General features: G+C 42.3%; 2 protein-coding genes across 3 annotated transcripts; both read right to left on the bottom strand.

Moving 5' to 3' along the window:
* Positions 1-259: 259 nt before the first annotated feature.
* Positions 260-2,407, bottom strand: LOC118791755 (solute carrier family 35 member D3). Its single transcript, XM_036549179.1, has 2 exons — positions 1,972-2,407; positions 260-1,077 (listed from the first exon to the last, which is right to left on the bottom strand). The coding sequence occupies exons 1-2, from the start codon at positions 2,405-2,407 to the stop codon at positions 260-262; spliced, it is 1,254 nt and encodes a 417-aa protein (XP_036405072.1).
* Positions 2,408-3,950: 1,543 nt separating this feature from the next.
* pex7 (peroxisomal biogenesis factor 7) lies at positions 3,951-25,550 on the bottom strand. Of its 2 annotated transcripts, XM_036549200.1 has the most exons (10): positions 25,234-25,550; positions 24,777-24,834; positions 23,722-23,872; positions 22,792-22,869; positions 22,418-22,526; positions 17,406-17,512; positions 16,745-16,858; positions 15,269-15,324; positions 9,865-9,964; positions 3,951-4,493 (listed from the first exon to the last, which is right to left on the bottom strand). In XM_036549200.1, exons 1-10 carry the CDS (start codon positions 25,349-25,351, stop codon positions 4,413-4,415), a joined length of 972 nt encoding a protein of 323 aa, XP_036405093.1. In that variant the 5' UTR covers positions 25,352-25,550; the 3' UTR covers positions 3,951-4,412. The 2 variants fall into 2 exon arrangements, with proteins under 2 accessions (XP_036405093.1, XP_036405092.1); XM_036549199.1 differs by lacking the exon at positions 3,951-4,493 and having other exon boundaries at positions 9,566-9,964.
* Positions 25,551-25,894: the final 344 nt, after the last annotated feature.

Raw genomic sequence — 25,894 nt, 5'->3', positions numbered from 1 at the left:
TTTTTATTATAACTGATCAATCGGTATAAAATATTTTTATGGTTTTCCCTAATGCATATAGAAATATTCTTGACATGTCTTTCAATCTGTACAAAGAACAATTATTTAAAAAAACTCCCATTTAAGAAATCTCTTTCCTTTGAGCCATGTATAAGAAAAAAGAATCAGCAACACAAAAACTTTATTTTCAGTTCATACCAGTCATTCAGAAACAACAGCTATATGACATGCACCTTTTTCCCAAAATAAAGATTTTCTTTCAAGGGCTTTGTACCTCCATATTATCGATTAAAGTGTCTTTCTTCAGAAACTTCATGTTCCGAATAGACCTCCACACTCCTACATAACTGTCACTCAAAGACAGATTGTTGGCCCCGTTCTGCGGTGGGTTTCCATGTGTCTGTAATTCAGTGGGTTCCACTGAGCCACCCTCTTGTACAGTAGAGTCATTGCAGTGGTGAGGTTCCACAGGGGCCACCACATCTCCATTGGGCATGATCTCCAGGTCCCCATTGGGCTTTTTCTCCTCTGTGTACGGTTGTCCGGGCAACTCCTCATCCTTGCTGGCCTCCTCCAGGTCCTGGTACTTGCTCTTCTTCTTCGTCTCAAAATACTTCACCACACAGTAGGTGACCGACCCCACCGTGTTCACCACAACCCCAGCCACAAACAGGCGGGTGGGCTTCACGTCCTCAAATGCCAGCATGCCCACGGTGATGGTGGCTATGCTCTTCACCACCCCAACAAAGCTGGTGGTAACGGCGGAGTTGATGTAGGTGCAGTGGAGAGTGGTGAAGTTCATGGCGCAGCCTATGAGGATGCAGGTGACGAAGATGCAGGGGACGAAGGGGTTGGTCCAGCCTGGGTAGGACCACACGTCGATGAAGTCCATGCTGGCGATGGCGCAGACCAGCAGCACGGGGGAGGCGGTGACGGCGATGGCGTACTGGGCGGTCAGCGGGCCGTAGTCGCTGTCCGCGCTCGTCTTCTGGATCAGAACCAAGTACGAGGCATGGATGATCACGGCCAGGACGCCCGTCACGTACCCAAATGGATCGCCTGTGAGGTCCCCCGCTCCTGTGGGAACAGCCACACAGCACGTCACGGCAAAGCCTGTGACTTCCAGTTCCACTGTACTGTGGCAAGGATACAAAAACCACCTCTCGCATATTTCCATACACTAAAATCACCTCTCTACATTTCACACACTAAAAAGGGTCGCAGTGCAGCATAGTGGTAAGGTGTGGGGCTTGTAACCAAAAGGTTGCCAGTTTGATTCCCTGTTGGGGAACTGTTGCTGCTAACCACGGGCAAAGTACTTAACCCACAATTGTCTTCGTAAATATCTAGCTGTACAAATGGATAACATGTAGAAATTATAACATAAGTATGTCGCTCTGGATAAGAGCGTCTGCTAAATAACAATAATCTAATGTAAAAACATCTCTCCATTCTTTCATACACTAAGAGACAATCCCTATACTCTTATACACCAAAAAAAAAAACACCTCACCATATCTTCATACACTAGAAAACACCTCTCTGTACTTTTACACACTAAAAACACCTCTCCATACTTCCATACACCAAACAGTTTCTCATTGTGTGGTACTGAACTGAGTACAGCACCTAGATATTGTGCTGCAACTATGCGGCTACATCACAAACCAAAATAGCTAAACTAAAATGGAACCCTAGAAAACATGTTCACTTTAAGGCAACATTAAATTACAATATACATTCGTGCCCTTTTTTATTTTCCCCCAGTAATGCAGAGCATACGTGGCTACTGTCATTGCTTCTTAGGTCTACGGTGGCTTCAGGATGCAAAATTTATTCAGAACAGTATCTCTGCCAATGCTAATTAACTTTATATGAACATAAGCAATACATGATCAACAATTATTATTAATACATTAATTCGACTCTTTATTTAGTCAGGCAACACACGGAGGTGGCAATTGAACATACCGGCTAAAGCGGCTCCAATGGTTGTGATGAGCACCGCTGCGGTCACCCCAAAGGAGGGGACTCCGTTCTTCAGGAGGCAGACTCCGATACCCAGAGTGACGAGAGGTAGACACCGTTTAAAAACCACATACATGGGCAGGCTGAGCCCTCGCAGAGACCAGAGGGTTAGAGTGGATTGCAGCGTGGAGAGGATGCATACACTTGCGAAAACTTTGGCCAAATTCAGGTTGTACGGGGGGATATCAATCTTTCCAAGTCTCCTGAGGATCTCGAGGGTGAGCGCCGCAGTGATGCTGGTCAGGCACTGAATGAGCGTGAGGTAGTTGAAGTTGTAAGTCGTAATGAGAAATTTCAACAAAATGTTCAGCGATCCCGAGAAGAATCCGTGCGCAACTGCCACCGATATCCCCAGAAAACGGCCCCTGCAAACTTCCATGCTTCCCTGGAATCAATTCTTTTGCCGCGACTGGGAGCGATCGGAAAGACAGGAGTAGACTCGTGCTCAGTTAACTACGCAACACTGCCTCACTCTTCAAGCGCACCCCCTGTAATCGTCCAAGTTATCGATGTCAGGCAAAAAAAAAAAATCTATGTGCAAGCAAAACCTTGTACTTTAAGGACGTCCACTTCAGAGAACGGAGTCTCAGAGTTTGTTACTCGAGGTGGACTAAGAAAAAACACTCAGATCTGCTGACGCATACATTTAAGGGGCGACTGTTATATTCTCATTCAAATACATTTATTTCATTCGGGAGTTTTCCCTGTCTTTGCTCAGCATCACGTGCCGCACAGATCAACAGCGGCAGAGGGAGGTATATGCAGAATATTTACAACACACCCACCCACCCGTGTCCCCTCTGCGCAATTCCAGGGAGACTGAGTGAGAGACATTTGCGCTCCGATTGTGGTAGTGAGTGCGGCATTCACTGCAGCGCCGACTGTCCTTGTGCAGAATAATGAAAATGCAAACGTCCGCAGCCTACCCAATTACTCTGACGGATTTTTCGTTTTTTATTTACATACTAAACTCCCTTGAGCCGGGAACCAGCGCCTACGGTTTGCAGCTCGAATACGGGGTGTAAATCAAACGCGCAGGCACTGAGGAAGTCCCATATGTAGGTCTAGTTAAGTTTTCCTGGGCACAGGCGCACACTTCGAGATCATCAGAATAGGAGCGGTTAATTCGACAGACAGTATAATTATTTCCCCAGCGTTATCTATTAATTGACTTTTCAGAAGTCTTCATGCTAAAAATGGGACAATTACTAATGTAGGAGAAATAAATTTCATTGTGATGATTTGTTGTAGCCACATGCAAGCTTAAGCATGCAGTCATTTATACATGAAATAAAAATAAGCAGTTAAATTATGTATGTTAATAGAGAATTCTCCTGATAGAGATTAGAAATAGTACTTTGGCGGCGGCAGATCCACATAATGACTGTGAGACTACTAAAAATACTGAAACAATTCCAGGATGTATTTTGCAGGGTTTAGTCACTGTTGGTTTTGTTTGACAGTCATAAAATGCAACATTTATGGATTTTCCAGAGTTTTAGGGCAATCACATCAAGTCTGTCTTGTTCTCCATAAAATGCGTACAGGTGATTGCGCAAGCGACACTCCTGTTAGGTAGATACTAACACGCCGCTCCGCGGATGCGTCCGACTGCCACCAAACAGTGTCAGCTTTTGTCATTACAGTTTTATGCGCATGTTGTCTCAGGCAACTATTACTGACCATCAAGAGCGTCTCACTTACATTTCAGCAACTAAGATAGCATAGATCCATTTAATTGACGATGTTCCACCTGCTAGAACGTGCAAGGATGAATCTGCGATTAACTAAAACCTTTCTGTCAAAATTACTAATGCCAAATTGATATTAGGAATATATTACGTCCTGCGTCGTTTCAATTTCCACAGAACTGCAGAACACATACAGAACATCAGTGGACACCGAGACAAAGCCACTCCAGGTTTCCTTTTATTTTTAAGAAATACACAGGCCATTTTGAATGTCATCACCGTTTACCTGACACACAGTGTATTGTCGCACACTACCACGGGTTTCAGGGAAACAGCAGGCAAAACCACTCAAGCATCTCCTCCTTTCAGCTCCACACTTGGCAAAAACGGCACACAAGACACATGCATGTAGATGTCTAATTTCACACGTTATAAACAAGGGACTCTGATGAAAACTACGTGGAGACATCTGGGGTTTTACTGCTGGCGGTGGCTCGTGTTCCACGCCGTGTAGCATTTTTCTTCCCTCTGTATTCAAACTTTGCCCGCGCGACACTGGTCCCCAGGGATCCGTTTAATGGCGTCATTTTCAAAACTGCCATGACGCTCTGGAAAACCGCCGTCCGTGATTTAGATCTCAGTCAGCCTGAAAAGTCCGTTTCTCCTCCTCGGGGCAGAGTAATTATCTCCTCTCTACGGAGTACTGTGCTTAAGTGCTGCTAGGCACGGAGGTGTATATATTTTCACGGTCTCATCCCAGGCGCAGTCCACAACCTGCAACAGACACATTAATGTCACCTCAGAATGCTAAAATACCACTATTATTGACAATGAGGGGACAGATTCATATGATAACAGATGATTTCACAGATAATTTATCGCAGGTCTTGTTCCAGAAATGTCCAACTCAGGAGAAGGCCATGTGTATTCCAGTGTTTGTTCCAACTAAAATTTTTCCTGGCAGAACTGATGTAATTATGTAATTGGTCCTATATATTTACGTCTGCATATTTGCAATTTGTAGTTAAAACATATGCCTTGACTGTATGACCCAATAGAATATTCAGGTGTGATTTAGAATTTGCAAATGTTAAAAATCAATTAGACTATTCTACACTGGGAAGAATTACGAACAGCAATTTTGGCCTGCTGCTTTTACTTGAAGATATCGTCCTGGCAACCTGTAAAAGTATATGTGAGCACAGTAGATGCTGACCTTTATTTCTGAAGCTCTGCAAGCTTTGGAGGCTTTGAAGCAGCAATTCAGTGATGCAGAGAGGGGCTTACGCTGGCAACGGTGGGTTCTCTTGTCTTTGAGAGTACCTCTAACTCCCTCAGACATAATGTAGAATTTTACAGGTCTTAAATACTGCACCATATCAAAAACACACATGAAGTGGATGAAATTATGCCAGCTGTACCAATCTTGAGACAGAGTATGTCGACTAACTGTAGGATGATAGTCCTGATCCAAACATCCCCTGTCCTATTAGCAAAAGGGTTTGCACGTGTGGAGGTGTTCCACAGGGGAAACTGTGCTTTAAATGTGAGGCATTGACACACTGACCACAGACATGTGACACACTTACACACATAGTACAAAGCCTCGAGACATCTTCACTGCTCCCCACTGCTCAATCTAATGACGGCACAATAAAAGATACCCAAAGAGTTAATGATTATGAAAATGAATGTGAAGTTTAAAATGAAAATAAATACGACTCCAGACATTCACAATTATGCTGTTACAATAGCAAAGACTGGCATACTCTGAAAACCTTTGGTTGGCTAAGTTGTGGGGCTGTGGCAGGGAATTGGTTGAGAAGGGATTACACTGGGTGATTGACAATGTTTAGCTGACATTTTGTTTAGGCACGTATGTTAATTTTTTGCCCTGGCTACTCTCCATTAATAAATCTATTAGTGAGAGTAGAAAGGAAATAAAAATGATGCCAACACAGGAAAGAAAGTACCTTAACATTTTCAGTATGAAATGTCTTTTCATTCTATATGTGTAAAGGCACTCTCTTACTTAGAAAATTGTATTGCTTAATTAGAGGTGCAGTTCACTTTAGTTGAGGCTATATGTGAAGCCTCTCACATAACTGCACCAAGGTTAATATCACAATGGAACCAAGACCACTTTTAGCACAGAGCTCTTCAAGACCAAGTTCCATTTCTACTGCAGATAATGGATGAAACTGGCATAAAGGAGAAGCAACAGCACAGTGCTTAGGATGTGGGGTATTGATGGTAACTCCTGCGTATTCTTCAGAGAAATTATGCTGCAGTTAAATGGCATGGGAAACAAGCATAACTGAAAAGCTGCAATATAAAAACATTGAGAATTCTGGTCCACACGCAGCAGCAAGTGCACTAAACAAACACATTTGAATTTGTTTGCAAATTAATTCAAGTTCATTTGCAGTACCCGGCATGAAAAAGCAGACCAAGATGGAAAAAATAAAGTAAGTCTGATATTGCACCACAAGTGAACCAGCTGGTGTCAAAGTGCCCTAAGCCTGTTTCTTTTAACTATTTACACAGGGCACTAAACATAAAACCTGCTGCTAAAGTAATGCGATCATAATAAAACACATTTCCCCACCAGTTCATTCTCAGTGAAAGGAGTGCATAAAGTTATGGTACTCTACACCAAATACCTGTTCACACAGTTACCTCAGAAATCTCTATATACACCATATATACTGCTAGATTACAAGGTTTCAGGCAGATATGAAAGACTTTTAAATGGTTTTGCAATATTTCATACTCTTACTTTCAAGAAAAATATTTCTATTTTTCCCACCAATTTTGCCAAATTAACCCAAACCTGTTTATCTCAGGGAAGTCCTGGCTGCTGATTTTAAGAGACAGTGAGCAGCAGTGGAGTACTCCAGTGCTGTCCCACTGAACACACAAGAGGACTGGCCTGTGTTAAGCTGGATCAATGGCCCCGCTGAGCAGTTTGTGTAAAATCATGTTTGAAAATGAGTGAACTGTCTGTACGGTAGAGGGAGGGAAAACACTGCTGGAGGCTATTTCTTTCCTTCACGTCCTCTCTCTCTTTTCCTGGACGGCGACAGGGGGAATTCATTTGAGTACTACAGCAACGCTGCCAAGCCGCCGGCCCGTGACTCATCCATTGAAGAGAAAAAATGGCCTCCATTAATTATTTTACAGAAAAAAAAAATGAGTTGAATGCCACGCAGAGGACAGCACTGCAGAGAAGAGGAGGATGAGTATGAAGAGGAGGAGAGACGAGAGGAGGGGAGGGGGGAGGTGACTCTGGGGCGATTCCAGTCTGCCAGATGGACGCAGGTTCAGACACTCAACCCCTCAAAGCTCAGGGCCAAAAGAATGAATAAATAAATCGTAATTCTTTTATCGTGAAGTAGCAGCACGCTTCTATGTACCCTCTGAGCTCTAACATGACGTTACTTCATTTGACAAACGGTTCTGTTCACCCCTCTATGATGCACGACCCAAAACTGCTGTGGGAGGAGGAGAGGTCCTCCGCTCCCTTAAGGAGCTGAGAAGGAGCTGCTGCATTAGGAGGGACTACCCCCTTCGAGAAGCGCCGGTGCGCTCCGGGACACGGTGACGTTACAGCTGTTGGGCTTTTCTGCGGAATGGGGAGGGAGGTAATAAATCACATGGCCGAACATCGCAGAGACGGGACAGCACGGGGGGGGGGCGGGGCCACAGCACAGGGAGGAGTGGAGGGGGTGTTTGATTGGGAAGGGGGTGACTGCAGCAGAACAGCACTCACACTCTGCCCCCAACCCCCCCCGGCATGAGGCATGCTGCCACCAGCAACATAAAACAAAATGGCACTATCCCGCTGATCCTCAAAACTGGCTGTAGCATCTAGCGGGGGTTTGGATTACAGAGCAAAGACAGTTCTTGGCCGTGATAACCAGATCGTGACTCCACCTCGTAAGGCGCTCAGACGTTCATTCAGTCCGCTCAGTCCGTGACTGAAGGGACCGCCGTCCGGCCCCAGTGCGAGGGGGTGATGTCACCAGCTGATTGGTTCTTTTAATATTTTTTTTTTTGAACAGACAAACAGAGCAATCTTCCTCCGCAGTTTGCGTAATAATGATTTGTAATTTGTACAGCACAAGCGCAATTTCTCTTTTGTGTCATGGAGCATCTTGCATGAATCGGGTGCATTGTGTGGGGTTATTGGATGGATGACTCACAGGGTTTGGCTCAGGCTGCTGGGAGCTCATGGCCACCTCTGAAAGGTGTGGAGCCATTGGTTTTCCGCATATCAATATGTCACCCCCAACGTCATTATTCTTATCCATATCAGTTGGCGACTGGATTAAATTCACTTTGGATGCCTTCCTGTGGTCTACTTCCTACACAGCCCCTTCTCTGTCTACCTCCCCCCTCTATGCTACAAATTGCCAGTAGTTTATTTTATTTGCTTGTTTTGAATGGATCAGTGCTTCAGTGGCCCTGCATTGTAATGAGAAAACTTTAAATGCTTCTCTGGTGTAGTGTGCTTCATTGAAAATCCATCTCTTAGATTCATGGCACCTCATGCCAGTTTTTCTCTTTGTGATCATCTTCAGTTTAAGCCATCTTGCCTGGGGACTCAATCAAAGTTGTGATATTACCCTCTATTAATCTGTTTTCTCAGGGGGACATCAAAGAAATGACTATGATTTATGCATGACTTCAAGATGGTGAGAACAACATAGCACTGCTTTTGACAGTTACGATGGTGGGTAATGCTGTGCTCAATTAGCTAGTTGAAATAAAGCTAGGGCAATGCAGTGGAGGACTTTTAGGAATATCCAGTTTATCTAGACTTAAGTGTACGGTTTTTGTTCATGGCCTTATCTGTAGTTGGCAGCTGTCTGAGTGTCATTCACTCTCTCCCTGTTTCTGTGTCCACTCCCTGACAGATCTAATGCGCTGTCTTCAATTCATCACCCTGGGTGCTGACGTCAGGTCAGTCAGCTCCCCCACGATCAAAGTCACTCCTAACGGACAGCACTAAAAATGAGCATGCACGCGCGCACGCACACACACACACACGCACGCACGCACGCACGCACGCACGCACGCACGCACGCACGCACGCACGCACGCACAACAGTGGCAGCAGAGGCACATGCAGAATGATATGACTGCTCCATTGTACTGCCAGAAAACAAGCTCCCACAGACACTCACAGTCATCATTATGTTCCATTTTTACTTGCGTAAAATAAAAAAACAAAATTGTTCCTGGAAGACCAGATGGCCCCACCACATCACATGAGTTGTTCCTCAAAGTAATAACACATGATCTGTGGTCTGTGTTTGCATGTCAATAAAGGGCAGCCACTGAAGTTTAAAGTGGATTTTTTTTTTTTTTTTGCAAGGATCCAGAAAAATTATGTTTTACACTATAGAAATATAGCAATAGCAATAGCAACATGTAGCAATACAGTATACATTACTGGCAAGACACTTTCTAGACTTCATACCACAGAGCAGGTGCAGTGATTTATTAAAAGAGCAAAACAGCTGGGACAAAGAGAAATAAGTAGATATGCATCACTCTTAAATAAATATATTAAATATTATATTTAAGACTATTCACACATATGGCCATTAATATTGATAAATAAATAGGTGCTACATAAAAAGAAACCCAAGGGAAATGATGCAGTATCCTCAACGAGTTTGAATTTTATAGCTCTTAACCTTTCGGTCAGCAGAGGAGCACAGTGACTAATGAACTGGTTAATGTGTTTAATGTAAGCTATATTGGGCAGACCAGATAAGAGTCTGTTCACCACATGAATAAAATAAAAAAACACCCCTATACATGAGACATATGGGCATATGGGAAATCAAGAATGGCTCGTTAACCCTTTTAAGGCAAGGTTAGGGTAGAGTAGTACTTTGTAAGTCAAAAATGAAAATTGCTTTACTGACAGTCAAGCATGTGGAAAACAGAAGCACGTAACGTAAAACAACAGAAAAATAAAAAATGCAGGTACATAAGAACAAATTAAAGGGCTTCACCAATAAAATAACATATTAAAAAAGTGCACTTTGCAAGTGAGCTTGTTGCACATTATATAGTTTTGACTCCCGCGTATGGTAAGGCTCGTGTTAGGGTGGAAGTGTGGCCATTTTACCTGGTCGGGGACGTGCAGGTTAAAGTCCAGCCCGCACACAAACTCGGTGTGGTGCTCCAGCGTGCCCAGCACAGGCCGGTCCTTGGAGTAGTCCCAGAACCTGCGGGGGCCAGAAAGCAGAAAAGCAATCAGGCTAATTGAAAGGCTGTTTTTCATCCTCTTGTGGAGGGAGAGAGAGGGCACCCGCTCAAACCCTGACGCAGCTTTCACTGCACCAAAACAGAGCCATCCACTCTGCAAATGTAATTAAATCACTTCCCTGAAAAATACCCCCCAGCTCATAGAGGTACATTAGGAAAGCATTAATACTAACATTGCCATACAGTGTAAGCCAAAGTGTGTTATATACGAGCCCTCGGGGAGCGCTGGCTTCAGCAGTGGTATTACTTAAAGAAGTCCGCCGTAAATCACAACCACGAAACCAATGAGGCACCCGCAGATCCAAGGCTCAGACTGTGCATAACCAGAGCGGATATGACAGAGGCGGATGATATTTAACATTCATATGAAACAGATAAATTCTGGAACCGCTTGCAATGCAGTGCTATCGCGCTGTGTCAAAAATAATGTGCTTTTCTTTAAAAACAAAGAAAACATATACACATAATCGTAACTAAGGTAGACATGACATATTACAAAAGCAAACAATAATGTAGGCGCGGGGTTTAGCTGTAATTCACAGAAACCATTTTATGTTGTCTGCTTTCATTTGGTGAATGCTCTTTTGAATTACTTAGATCTTCCATACTTAAGGGCCCAGCTATTCTCTGTGTTCTGGTTTATTGCCCATCAAAACCAAATAGCTTTTTGATAACCGAGTTTTCAAACCTCATACCCCTGATAGTGTTTAAATATGAGAGGACCTTAGACCCTACAGAGTTACTAAGATCTTTAAGTTTATGCAGTGTGTTGAAGGGCCTAGTAACCATCTTTGCCATACATATGTTCTTGTCCTGACTTGTGGCCTAAACCTATGTCTCTGATCATCTAGTATTATTTGTGATATCCAGCTACACCATATGGCCAAACGTATGTGGACACCTGACCATCACACCTATATGAGCTGATTGGACATCCCATTCCAAAACCATGGGCATTAATATGGAGTCTTTGTGGCTGAGCTGTTGTTGCTCCTAGATGCATGTACTTGACAATAATAGCATTTTCAGTTGACCAAGGTATATCTAGCAGGGCAGAAATTTTGCAAAATGACTTGTGGCATAGATGGCATCCTATGACAGCGCCACATTTAAAGTCACTGAGCTCTCCAGTACGACCCATTCTATGGTTTGTCTATGGAGATTGCATGGCTATGTGCTTGATTTTATGCACCTGTTAACGATCGGTGTGGCTGAAACACCTGAACTCAATAATTAGGAGGGGTGTCCACATACTTTTGGCCATATAATGTATAAATGACCATTTCTCTCTTTTGATAGCGGAGACTAGCCACAATTCATGACTTTGATTGTATTGTAAATCCCTCCTGTAAAAGTAATCTTGAATCATCTCCTGAGCAGTATTAACTTTTTTTTTATCATTGTTTATTAGCAATACTATTATTATAAGGAATTCTCCCTCTGTCCATGATCTAAATTTTAGATCTTTCAGCTTTTACAGAAGGTCGACAAGCAGTTAATATCATTAATAAGGAATAAGGGAAGCCTGTATGAGGGAAGCCAAGTATACTACCATCAGTCACTAGATCACGGAATACAAAACACATTGTGATACTACATGTAAAATTGACAGTAAGAAATTCAAAAAGCACAGGGGTCAGTTGAACTCTTGTTGACTCTGGGCTCCCTAATCTCAATAAAATATTCATCTTTCTGTTATTTTTGTTCCGAATCTGAATTTTGGGCTGTATAGTAAAAATTTAGCTCAGACATGCTATTACCAACTAAGAAACATATTTAGAATTAGGTCCATCGTCAACGCTTTTACGTTATCTAAGGTAGATTCATATTGCAATTCATTTATCCTTGTCTAAGATGCCAGGCCCTTTCACATCCCCAGCTGGTACAAAGTTCAACAGGCTGTTAACTAAAACAAGCACATACTGCCCCCAGTCTTGGCCTCTATTCACTGGCTCCTGGTTGCTTTTAAAAAGTATTAGCCATACATATTGAGATTTTCATAATTGCCTATTCAGGCTATTAAATATGACATTAATAATGTTATTAATTTACAAATATCTGTTAAGTTGGAAAGCAATTTGTGTGCCATGTAAGACGAGCACTATATAAATAAAATTATTATAATATTAGTTATTATTGTTTCCTTTCAAACCAGCTGATGCAACAGAGTGGAAACACAGGCCTTTGCAGCATTCCCCTGCTTTAAAATGCCCGCCCCACTCTGCACGTAGGATCCCGGACTGCTTAAAACACCACAAAACCTATCAGTGGTCACACTTTTTTAAGGCTGTTTCAGCCTCCAAATGCTTCCACTGTAATGTACAAGGAAACGGAAAGCAGAAATCATTCCTGGAACAAACGGCTGGGGAAAGGTGTGTAGCAGAGGTGCACTTTAGGTGAAGCAATATCCTCTGATTAGGCCCAGAACATGAGGTCAGGTAACTCATCTACCTCACACGCTGGCTTCACCCAGCCTTTCTAAATGAGCAGGCCATTGGCTGCTTAACAAAGCCATGGCAACCCAGACTCTTCATTGATTGTAAATGAAGCCGGACACCTAATCTCATGTAAACACTGAAATCTGACAGACGTAAATGAGGCCCCGGCAGACTAACGTAAAATAAACAAAACCAAATGAACAGTGAGTGTGACAGCAGGTGCATTTACCTTTTTTTTTTTTTTTTTTAATACAGACAACAAAGATGATAGTGGGCGCACGTAAAATACGGCCTCTTTCCTATACGCCAGAGGGAAAAACATTTCACGCAGGTCCTAGATCTAATGAAAATCATTTCCGTTACATACTGCACTCATCCTGGTGATCGATACAGTATATATCGTTTTTGGTAGGGCAGATGTAATTACAAGATATCCTGCCTAAATATGAATGCCCAGAGGAAACATGTTACATATATTACATACCATGCCCCTAGTATCTAAGTAAGTATTGATTTTTGAAAGTACACAGAGATTATGAATTACAGGGCCTTTTTTCACTGCATATGCTGAAAGTAAATGTATGACTAAAAACTAAAGCCTGGCTGGTGGTGGGCACAGATTTGGAGTGCACCTTGTAAGACCAGTGATTATGCGGGGTGCTCTCTGAAATAACATACGTTTCACCTCATCATATCAATGATCACAGTTCACCCCCTACACACATGCGTATGTACACACACACACACACACACGCATACATACATACACATTCACACACACATACACATACACACATACATGCAGACAAGCAAAGACACACACACAAACACACATACACTTCAGAATATGCAATTTATGCACATCATACTACATTACTATACCCTAAGAATCCTGCTATAACAATCTTTTGGCCATTTTTCCTGTGAGCTGAGTATTTTCCCATTCCTGTGTACCACAAAAACACGTGGCCCTTCAGTATCAGTGTGCAGGGCAAAATATCACTGTATACTTTAGACAACATGAGGCGATATACCCAAATAAAATAAAAAAAAAACTACAAATAAACTGTTCTTTTTTAACTCTGAATCTGACATCCCAGTTCTCCACTGCGCTTGTCTGTGACAGTTTTGAGTCTACCTAAATCAATGCAAGACATGACAGAAGTTGTGCAAAGCAGTATAAAGGTATAGAACAACATATGAAAAACAGGATTTTTTTGGGATGCTCCCTTAATAAACAGAAACAAAGCAGCTCACCCCAGAATCAAAGTGATTAGAAAGCACTGGAACATAAAGAATGGTTCTGCACAGAACGTTCTAGTAAAATACCCTCTCTGTAATCTTCCTGATGTAGCCAAGGGAAAGCAGTGGCTGTGATCAATAAAATAACCTGGCATCCACCCAAGGCTTGGTGGCCCAGTGGTTCTCTGAGATACGCAACCCTTCTTCTGCTCGGATGGCTACTGTTTTCGTGGAAGCAAAATGTACGAGAACAATAATCCAACCAAAAAATAGAGAACTTCAATATGCAGTCAAGCAATGAATGAAGAATTTATTTGTTAATCCACCCATTTCTGTTCCCAAAGAATATTTTAAAGGGAAAAAAATATGGAGGACCAAAGAATGTGGAGAAATTGAGTTTATGACCTTTGAAACACTGCACTGGAACAAAACAATCTTTCGCACTGCAGCCTTTTCCAGCATTGATTCTGTTTGCCTGTTTGTATGTGTATCTTTTTTTCATTTAAATTCTGGGTTCTTTGCTTCATTCATTAACACCTTTAATTATTTTGCTTAATTACTTCAATTGCTTCATTAAATGTGTATAATTACTTCCAATTACATGACTGTGGTGAAAACACATCAGTTCAGAGATAAACCTTTAAGTAGAGGGAAGCTTAAAGCTCCTAAAAAAATTAGAAAGCCACAGCAATCTCTTGAAGCGTAAACATACTAAACATTTTCATTACTGTTCAGAATAACAAAAGGTAAAGCATCTTTAAAATCAATTTCTTCATTTCCTTCTATTGCATAGATTTTTGCATTACAGAAGAGATTGAAAAGACCCCAATCAATTCATTTAAAATGGACGGAGAAAATGCAAAAGCAATTTATGAACAGGATTGACCATCACTGCGCTAAAACGCCACTCAACAGATGAGGTTTCTGGGGTTATATGACTACATGTGAATGCACTGCTCTGAGTTTTGCTCACATAGTGAAAGATTCCATCTGTGACAGTGTGGCCAAATCACTGTAGAAAATAAACCTGTAATGGAGACCTTTAATAATAATAACTTTAACAACTTTAACACCTTTAATAACTTGAATTGCCTCAGCCTAACACAGGTATACTTCAGTTAAAGAAGCAAGTATGTTCTATTATATGTTCTAGGACTACAGGACAACTATTGCAAGCGTTAACAATTTAACATCGAATGTGTTTTGAAATGTATTTATATATGTATTTTGAACATGCACTGAAGATTTATTAACACTCACATTTCACTCAGAGCTAACATTGCAGTCAGGAGTACATTAGCTCCAACTGTTAATGTCTCTGTTTGACCTAAACTGTGCTTTTTACATAAATTGTGCTTACTCAAACAAACATTCCACTGCAATTCTCCTGATTCTGTCCTCCTTATTATCTCCATCTCTCAGCATGCCATATTTACTTAATTGCTTCCATTTGTGAGAAAAAGAAAGTTAATGGAAAAGCGAAACAGAGAAACTCACAAATCTCTTCACTGGTTGGCTGCTGATCATTTAAACAATTTCTATTCAAAAGCCTTCAACTATGTGTGAAATCATGAAGACTGTTACCTGACAGTGAAGTCATAGGAGCAGGATGCCAGGACTGTCAGCTTGAATGGGGAGAACTGGGGAGACAGAGATGGACAATGAACAAGAGTTTATAATACAAACTAATAACTACACTTACTACCTACATCATCACCATTTTATCAACTTAGATTAGTGCACCTAGTTTAAAGAGTGACAGGCAGAACATGAGTTTCAGTACATGATTTCAATACAATGCTGAATATTACTCCAATCTCATGTACATGCAATGTATGTACGTATATACATATTTTAATAAATATCCCATTAAGACTCCTGACTTTAAAGGGAAATTGAAGTAATTTACGGTTCAGCAGTTATTTAAGGTTTATTTTCAATTCAGCTTTTTATTTTGATGTTTATTTCTTTAGATAGGACATTCAGACTTAGTGCTATGGAACACTATCTTCAAAACTGAGGAACAAATTTCTGAAAGGTATACATTTACCACTGTTACCAGCCAAAGCAAAAGCACCTGCACCATCACCATGACTACTTATCACAGGAAATTCATTTTTTCTTGTTTAATATGAGCAATTTATTTTTTTCCCAAACAAGCTGGAATGATATATTAGCCTCGTATTAACTCAAGTTTTTTTTTAAAAAATCCATACCATTTAGAAGGTCAAAACATACACTGAAAAGCTGGATGAATGAAACTCAGGAAGAATGCCACATGAATATCGATCACTTAACCGTCATCAGCTGAAAGCTCAGCACCCCTCTACACAATGCAGCATATTAATACAAGTGGTCCAAGTCTGTAGATAGAATGGCCTTAATTCCCATTTATTGGTTTTGACAGATTGATTCCTCATCGTGCGTAAAATCCCGGGAAAAGTCTCTGCCGGCACACAGGCACAGGTGCAGAGGGAAGTCAGCGTGCTTTCATCTGGGTAATTGGTCATTGTTTGAGCAGACACCGCACCGCACCCATTTGCACAAACTCAATTAACTGGATCTTTTTTAAAAATCCATAGCTGTCACCAGGTAGGGAAAAAATGCTGACGGTCTCAGAAAGAGGTCTGCACAGACAGCTGAGGTAACACACTTTACTTCACACTTAATTCAACTCCAGGCTTTGATCAGACACCCCGACTAACACTCCTATAAGGAGACTGGAAGCTATGAGAGGAAGGAGGCTGAAGTAAGTCGACTAAGAACCGGATACTATCTGTGTGCTGCTGCTCTTCGTCTTTAACTTGGAGTGACAAATTCGGTGAAGCTTGAAGTGTTTTATCATCATCAATTTGGTTGAATAAGGATTGAAACCACTCCCCATTTACAATGTGAATTCTTTTGATTCTCTTTGTGATAAAAGTATCAACAGACAAGAAACATTTAACTGCTGGGATTGCTGGAGGCAATGTTTTAATGGCTTTGAACAAACCAGAGACAGAAAAGTGGAGGACAATGAAACTTAAAAAGGTGTCAGCTGTTATAAACAGCAGTAGGTACCTTTACTCTCCGTATGGCATAAGAGTGACCCAGCAGCTCGGAAACTGGCTGCCGCACGTTCCGCAGGTCCCAGACGCGCAGGCTGCAGTCCACCGCTCCAGTCACGATCACGTTCTGGAAACGCCCCCGAAAAAGCACACAGCAAGCGTTGGACAGAGAGCCGAGCCGAGAACTGAGTCATTTTTAAGGTAATCTCACGTGAGAAGGATTCAGCTTGCACATATCATACTGCGAGAGCACATGGCATGATGAGAGAAATCCTGTCCTGTATAAATCACCCCCCCCCCCCCCCCACTTTCACTAAGGTTTCCCACACCAAACTTGATCAAAATTGAAATTTTTAGTATAGAAGCTAAATTTTAAGGTTGTTAAAATTTAGCTTCTATACTGGTCCTTTTACACTGACATCAACTCATTTTATTCAAACACATTGAACTGCAGCTACATTTACTTAGAAAGCCCGCACATTCTTTGAGCAGTGCAGCTTCTGAAAAGTTCTGTTAGACAGACTTCGTTTTTGGGCCTGTGGCCTCTTCTTCACCTCGATGATGCAGGACTCATCAGGCCGGTTCTTCTTTATTACACAGCTCTCAGCCATTTTCAAGCTGTGACCTTAAGAGATGAGCTCTGCTGTTGGGAGAGTACTGCAGCATGACGGTACCTGGTCGTATTTGCACCAATCGCAGCTGAGGATTTCTGCCTTGTGCGCCGGGACAATCAGCCTGGACGTGCCCGCTTTCACATCCCACACTCGAAGCGTCCCGTCGCCTGGGGAGACATCATGTGGGTCAGAGAGCACGCTGTGTGGGGAGGGGGGGGGATTCTCTGGCACTTGCCCATATGGCTGTCCCCACTAATCATGTGCTTCCAAAGTCTGCGGGAAATCCGTGATCCGTGACGCTCATTTCAAGGGCCTCTTCTCTGCAGGACCGCTGCCCCCTCTGGTCTGTGCTAGAAGTGCAGCAGTAATAAGCAGGCTGCAGAGGGACTGCGGAGATCAGCAAGACTGCAGCCTCATTACAACTTGACCACCTCAGAACAAACTGCACTACACTGTACTGTACACACACTGCATATCACACTAAACATGTGCGCACACAAGTGCTACACGTATACACACGTACATGCATGCCATACACATATACACACACACAAACACAGACACACTCGTGTACTACATACCCACACACCAGTAAACATGCACATACACACACACTACACACCACACACCACACACGCATGCGACCCAGACACATGTATAGTATATAGACACACGCACATAGGCACATGGTGAATATATACATACACACACACGTACACACATGGGGGAGACAACTTTGTTTCTAATGACTGCAGCATTAATTTGTGTCACCTTAAAAAACATCTGAATGAACAGGTTCCTAACTGTTACAGACAGAGGCCACAACTGTTAAGCTAAATGTGGTCCTTAAACTGACAGTCCTTCTGAAATCACATGAGCCCTAACCTCAACGAGAAATCATTCTTGCATATTTGATGGACCTCCTACAATTGGCAGTGTGTGTATCACTAGCAACATATTAACAGTAACCTAGATTTTCAATTTTAAGTGGTCTCCTGGGAGGTCTCATGCACAGCATTTTATGGGTGTGGAACACCCACACGCTTTGTTGCTGTGTAATCTGTGGTCTTCTCCCAAGAGGAAAAGTGATTTGTGGTGAGAACTTTTGACCTGTGAAAAGCTGATTTAGGAGCTGCGCTCACAGTCCTTCAACCAAAAAAAATTGTCTGTTTGTTAGTTGTTGGCTGCCTGAGACCGTGTGCATGCAACATTTTTGAAACATATTGCACATAGTGAATCACAATTTTTTTGAAACATTAACACCTGCATATTATTGTATATGTGATTTTGATTGTGGATTTTCAAATCTGGCTGTTCAAGAACATCCTGTTCTTGTCTTTACACTGGGGGCTATGATGATCTTCTGCAGAAAAATAGCCTACGCTTCTCAGCGCCGTTACATATGCATAGGAATAGGGTCCAAATTTAGACTATGTTATGACAGCAATTCACTGAATGTCACTCAGTTTAACACGTTGTTTAATCTGCAGTCCACATCCTGTGGACACATCCCTGCCACCTGACGTCCAGCTCCACCGTTTGAGACCTCAGTAGCAGACAAGGCCCGTCTTAAAACAGCCACAGAGACCGGCATACTGAAATGTTCCTCCCGCTGCATTAGCGGCCCCGGCCCCACTGACTGCCTGACTGAAGCATGTTCACTCCTTCATATGGTTTAAAAAGAAAAAAAAAAGATAAAAACCATGAAACGATTACTGATCCATAGTGGAAGGAAAATGAAAATTGCTGGAAAGTTCAGAGAGATTAGAGTTATGTCAATATTCTTCAGTTGGAGTGACCTAGATGTTGGCGTTTAAACATCTTTGATATTTTTTATGCATTGCTCAAGGCAGTACTGACATGTTTAATTATAGTGAAATGGATCCCTCATTGAGATTGCAGGCGTACAAAGCGCTTCCGCTCCGGCTTCACCGTCTCCCTGCCAAAACGCGGCGCAGAGCAGAGCCCTGTAACTACCACCCATCCGGGCGGAATGAAAGAGGCTCCGAGCTCCCGGTAAGCGCTAATCGGGACAGCCGGCATTGTCCCCCCCCAGATCGCTTCAAAGGGGCCCCCCCTCACTCCGCATGACATTATCTTTCATGTCATAGAAGAAAATCTTACACAAAGTAGAGTTCTCTAAACCTCTGCGAAACCGGTCCCTTGCTTGCTGTGCTTGAGTTGATGCTGCTGTCAAGGAGACTGACTCATGGGGGATGGACAGCAGAACAGTGCATAAAAATAAATAAATAAATAAGTTAATAAACAAATAAATGATTTTGAGAGGCCAGCTGCGTTCGCTGATCTCTGGTCGGTGGTGCCGGAAAGGACATCTCATAATCAGCCAAAACCTGATTATGCACCTTTGCAGAGACAAGGGGGGCGTGCATTTGGAGGGGCAGGAAATGTGGGGCCTGTTCCGGGAGCAGGACAGGTGCTGTGACCTCACTTGTGGGGTGAATTAGGGGGGCATGCTGACACCCAGACATGTTCCGCTAGCTCACGGCCTCCTCCGTCCCATGATTCAGCTCAGATTCTCCCTCTGTTTCCGAGCTTCACAGCTCGCGTATTGATTTTAAGCCAACGCTTATTGCCGCCTCAGTAATGCTGGTGGTGTCTCTCTTTAATGGAAAAAAGGGGCCCTCCATCAACACGTCAGTGCGTTATTCTAAGTAATGCCTCTGAGGGTCACTGAAGGGGAGAGGCGGGGCCTGGTGCATAATTCTCTCTCATGGTGTGTGAGTGTGTGCCCTGCATGTGTGCATATGCTTACATGTGTGTGTATATGTGTGTGTGTGTGTGTGTGTGTGTGTGTGTGTGTGTGTGTGTGTGTGTGAGAGAGAGAGATATTAACGTCACAGACTTTTCCCCCCTCTGAGAGACAAACACAGGCCTGCCCTGAGGCTCTGACCATTCACAAGGTGTCACACTCATAACAGGAACATTACATAATAACAGCCTCACAATTTATAATTCATGGCTTCAGATAAAGCACACAATGGAGTGCATTTTCAAAGAAATGAAAAAAGACACCAACTCCAGCCATCTATACTCAGTGCGAGGACTGACTAGAAGCTCTCATGCTGAGCCTGTCCGACAGATCTAACTTTGAACACACGCATGAAAGCAGCCATTCTCAATGACCCAACCAAACTAGACCTCACTGGCACTAAACCTGCTGCCGCCACCTCCACCAGCGGTCACTCTGACTTCATGTAATTCCTCCCCTCTTATTTTCCGCACTGTTTCCTGTTCTCCAGAGCCCTGATACCCATCAGCACCAGCGTCACCCAGGCAGTGAAACAGGCGTATCTGTGGTGACAAAGGCCTATTGACACCAGACCCCGCAGAGTTGGTTTGGGCGGCGGGGTGGCGGGGCAGCGGGCGTTTCGCTGAAACTGCTGATAAGATCCAGAGACCGCGGCAGCTGACATCTGACCAAACTTGCCTCAGCTGCAGTCGTCATAGCAACAGGGCGATGCTCAGGGCGACTTATACGGAGTGTATGAATGAGAGGGCCAGTCATGACTATGAGAAAACAGCTCTTCCATAATGTTCAGTTTCATCTTGTATAGTGCTCATTCTGTATTACTTATGAAGATCACAAATGGCTATTTTAACCTCCAACTTTGCATTTTACTCATATATACTGTAAAAGTTAAAGAAAAAAAAATGTTAAATTTAAACTAGTAGCACCTTAACATAATTATATACACTACCAACCAAAAGCTTGGACACAAACATTTTATAACAGTAAAGACATCAAAACTATTATATAACACAGATTGAACTATGCAGTGGCCAAAAAACTGTTAAACAAATCCAAACAACTCATATATTCTTAGATTCTTAGATTCAAATTTCTTAAAAAATAAAACTTTTTTTTAAAGAAATTCATACATAGGTGTCAACTTCACTATATTTGTCTAAGAAACAAATTTCAAGCATTTAAGGATAAGTCTTTGATCAAAATGTCTTTGAATGTGTGTTTCCCATTATCTTAAACAGGTGTGTCCAAACTTTTGACTGATACTGTACTTGTATTGATTTTCGTATGTGATCAACTGAGATAAAACCAAAGACAAAAAAGTACCATAAGACCAAATTAATCGATGGACTTCACAAAGAATTCTTACAAGTGCACGAACATTTATCTTTTATAAGGTAAAATCACTGTATTTTGAGTGATAGCTGCTGGGAAAAAATGATCAACTTAAAAGCTTTATCCACATGTATCCATGTGTTTCAAAGCTACACGGTGCCATTTATTAGCTTTAAGAAAAGCAATCAAAGCCAGTCTGAACTAAAATGGCAAGATTGCAAAGATAAATTCACACTGTTTCTGGTGGCTCCAGTTTGGTTAGCTGACATCCAAAAAAAATCACTGATATCCCATGACCTGTATTTTACCATGCAAGCCATACAGGTGTACACATATAAGAAAATACTGACCAAGACACTTAGTGTTTCCTGATATTTAAAGGTTCTACTCTGACCATTGAAGCCAACAGATGCAGCTGTCAAAACATTCTAATTTAATCACTGTAAAAAGGAAATCTTCCTAAGTGTCTTTTATACATAGAGCCCATAAAGACAGGATAATTACTCAGAACCAATGAAACTGCTCCCTGAATCCAATTTTCCTTGAAAAGCAATATTGCTGCATATTCCAATGATCAAATGGCAGTAGGAGAGCAGTGTGGCATGTTTATTAGAATCAACCCAAAAGAACTGAAAGCAAAAATGAAAAAGCTGTAAATAAAATGCCTCAAGTCATATGTATTGAGAGGAACCAACTCAAACCCAGTGGAAAAGCCTTATTCATATTGATTTCTGTCTCTGTATCACAGTTACACCTTTCCTGACACCATGTGGTCACCACTGGAATTACTGTCTATAAAAACGTTTATTTAAAATTTACTGAATGTAGCTGGAACTAATCAAATAATTACTGAAATGTCAGAGACTCCGAACCACAAGCAATCCTGAGCAGATACCAAACCACTTTCTCCTGCTTCTGCAGTGAGCACAGAGGTGGCTTTTCCAGAGATTTAAAAAATTATGGCGCCCACCTGATGCAGATGCAAAGCATCCTGGGATATGCGGGGACCACACTGTGCTGTAAATGACCCCTTCATGACCCCTCAGGGAGCACAGACACCGAGCGCGCTCTGGATCCCACTGTGAGAACAGAAACCCTGCATCAGGTCTCTATATGCACATGTGTGTATACTGTAAAAGCACACACCACATACACAAACATGGACACGCAAACACATCCATTTATTTATTTATACAGTATATGTTTTTGTTTTGATTGAAATTGTGTCCAGATAGTCATATATCTTGTGTTGTGTCCATAGACAAGATCACACAATTAACCATAAAAATGTTGACTTAAGTATAGACTGCAGACACAGACATCTGCAGTCACTGTGAAACTCACCACTTTGGCAGTGTGGTCCCAGGAGCCAGAGACCACCAGCGTCTCCACACGCGTTTGACTCCAGTCCACACTGTACACCTGTGCAGAGAGGTACCTGAGAATTCACCTTCGCATACCTTACATGAAGACCACCTTACATGTGGACCAATACAGTATTTAAAGGATAGAGTTTAACCAGTCAACAGTTTAAAGTAACTGAAGAGGCTGCATCTGGCAATGCTAACGTTTTAAGCACTGTATGTGTTTACCTACGAAACATTTTCTCTGAGACTGCTGCCCATGCTGACTGAAGAGCTAAAATCTGTAATTCAGTATTAGACACCTGGCTTGACTGTCACCTTGGCTACAGCTACCCTTTGTTTTGATGCCATAGCAACAATCAAAGATAAAAACGACTTAACCGCACCGTGTCCTTACACCTGCCTCTGAGGACTGTATATTGACTAAACCATATACGCCATGCAACAGTTAGCCTGAATACCCCTTTGGGACAGAACTGCTAGAATGACTAGCAGAAATGCTAGGAAATGAGTATATAGTAAGTACAATAGGTACAATGGGGAACATAGGAGTATATCAGTAGGTTAGCAATATATCCATAGAACAGGAGGGTAAGAATGACATGACAGACGGCATCAGCATCCGAGGGCAATCAGTAGTAAAGTGCTTATCTTCTGCGTGAGCACCTGGAGAGGAAATGAGGATGTTAGCACTGTGTAATCAGGTAACAGCCATTAATTAAATGTCCCAACTGTGATTAATCCATGACTGGGTTATGTATGATGTACCTGTGCAGCAGCCCAAGCAGCTACCAGTGACCACTGTTAATAATATGTACTGTATGCAGGCTTAGGACTAGAGATGGCTGTGAGGTGAGGTGACACAGGTGTAAAGTCCGGGTGATCGTTCTGTGTTCCGCCAGGTGCCCACCTCCTGCGTGTGCTCTTTCAGCACCTGTAGAGGCCCCTGGGGGTTGGCCGTGTCCCAGATCTGCAGAGAACCGTCACCCGCCCCTGTCACCAGAACGTGCTCGTTATTCTCACTCCAGGTGATGTCGAAAAGGCCGTCATTCCAGTCAAAGCTGTGCACACAGGGAGCAATGCTGAACCCAACACTCTGTACCACAACAACACAATATCAGTCAAAACTTTGGGCATGCTTTTCTTTCTTTATTTTTACAATTTTCCACATTTTAAAATACTAGCAAGAACATCAAAACCATGTAATAAAGCAAATGGAATTATTCAGTGGATTCCCCATTATCTTAATTAGGTGTGTCCAAAGTTTTAACTGGTATTGTATATCTGCTAACATAAAATGGCCTAGTCAAAACAAACACTCAATGAAAATGCCAAAAGGAGGCTGACAGAGGGTGTTGTCTCATGACATTTCCTCTGGATGTCATTGTGCCAGCACAAATGAGTACTCTTCTGAAAACATTGAAAGGACCCCTGAAATAGTCTTAGCCAGAGCCAGTGACATCACCGTGACATGAGTTATAGTATTCCAGAGGACCTCAAAAACAAACTAATTCTGTTGTGAACGCACTGCAGGTCATATTAGTTGTACTGCACACAAGTTTGAAAGACATTTCGGTTTGATTGGTTTTCTCTGCTGTTCTGTCATCATTGGGAGTTTTGCATTGACACCTACAGGCCAGATGGCAATCTGAAGGGGCCCCCCTCCACTTTCATGAAAAACTGCACCCAGCCTTTTTAATGGATCCGGGTCTGTCTAGATGTCGATGCTGTCTGGGAGGTTAATTATATGAGACCCAATTTATTTGGCATTTTTTGAGGGCTATAGATAGCCTGAGTAGTAAGCAGTTCCACGGTCAAGACAAAGGTCTTGGGTGAACCACTTAAATAGGTCGTGTTCTGTGTAAATCAGAACCTGGAGCATTTCCAAAATCCTGCTTGCACAGGCTTTAAATGTATTTAAAATTAACAGATTTTGGTCTGTCCATCAAGCGGTGAATAGTTTACCTTCTTAAGAGAGAAATGCCAGCTTCACTCTGTTCCAGCACGAACAGTGTCCCGCATCCTAAACAAATAAACCATCGTACTCGTCAAACTCAAAAAATAACGAATTTGCTAGTTATTATCATCCCCTCGCCCCCCAAATTCGCCTAAGTTCAACAACAAAATGGATTTTGAGCAAACTTAGAAAGACGGACTCCTTTCTGTGCAGGAATGTTTCGTTGGAGTGTGATTTTTTTCTTGTAACCTACCACATGCAGCTTCTTTTCGATTGTCATTTTGGCTAGATTGCTAGCTGGCTATTTTCTCAGCACGTTTTAAGGCTAGCTTGCATATTTGACACGTGTGAATCTGTCTTTGCGATGGAGATAGCAACCATGGGCGCTGAAAGTATGTCAAGGAGCAACCTATCGCTTCCATGCTGCTATTTAATAGCGCATGTTCGTATTCAACAAGTCGTCACCTGCTATTCCGTAGTATTGAGACGTAGCACATGCCAATCGGGTTGCAAAAAACGGGGATATCTCTACTGCATAGCCGTGTCGAGATGGGAATCTGAACGTCTTCATTACTTCTGCCATGATGGAACGTTAGCTAGACAGTCCTTCTACTTTTGCTACTTTGACAGCTGGTCTAACTTGTCAACTGTGTCGTCAGTATATGCTGGCACCTCTCTAGCTAGGTCATGACAAATCATTATTCTCTTCAGCTAGATAACTACACAGCATAACACAATGTCGTGGGAAACACTTCTCCCAACACCGTTCGCTACCAACACAAAACTGTTCTGGCTTCCTTGTTTTGGAATCACTGCAAAGATCACAGCGGAAGCACAAAGCTCACCAGCATTTGATTGGTCGCTGTAAGGCCCAATTATAATTGGCCAGTTTGTCAGTGTAGCGCTCTCTCATTGGTTGAACGATGGTTGATTTCACTTTATGAAATCACATTCAAAATAAGCAACAGTATACCTGCTTTGAAAACAAATATTATTGACTAATTACTCTTTAATTTTCTAACAGTTTGTCACAAGGTAGCTGTACAGTATATTTTAAAAAATATTTTAGCTATGCGCTAAAATGTTTCCAGCTTTATCAAGAACGTGCGAGGTTTCTGCAAATGTT

Source organism: Megalops cyprinoides, chromosome 17 (genome assembly GCF_013368585.1).
Source record: "Megalops cyprinoides isolate fMegCyp1 chromosome 17, fMegCyp1.pri, whole genome shotgun sequence".
In the NCBI taxonomy this organism is placed as follows: domain Eukaryota; kingdom Metazoa; phylum Chordata; class Actinopteri; order Elopiformes; family Megalopidae; genus Megalops; species Megalops cyprinoides.
This window is presented reverse-complemented; position numbering and strand designations above follow the sequence as displayed.

What these genes read in the sequence shown, in the direction of transcription:
- LOC118791755 (XM_036549179.1), bottom strand. Translation starts at nt 2,407, where the DNA reads ATGGAAGTTTGCAGGGGCCGTTTTCTGGGGATATCGGTGGCAGTTGCG. An exon ending in CATTGGAGCCGCTTTAGCCG is followed by an intron (nt 1,078 to 1,971) that starts GTATGTTCAATT and finishes CTGTTCCCACAG; the next exon opens with GAGCGGGGGACCTCACAGGC.
- pex7 (XM_036549199.1), bottom strand. Translation starts at nt 25,351, where the DNA reads ATGGCAGAAGTAATGAAGACGTTCAGATTCCCATCTCGACACGGCTAT. An exon ending in GGGACCACACTGCCAAAGTG is followed by an intron (nt 22,527 to 22,791) that starts GTGAGTTTCACA and finishes CTGTTCTCACAG; the next exon opens with TGGGATCCAGAGCGCGCTCG. An exon ending in TCCTATGACTTCACTGTCAG is followed by an intron (nt 9,965 to 15,268) that starts GTAACAGTCTTC and finishes TGGCCCCCGCAG; the next exon opens with GTTCTGGGACTACTCCAAGG.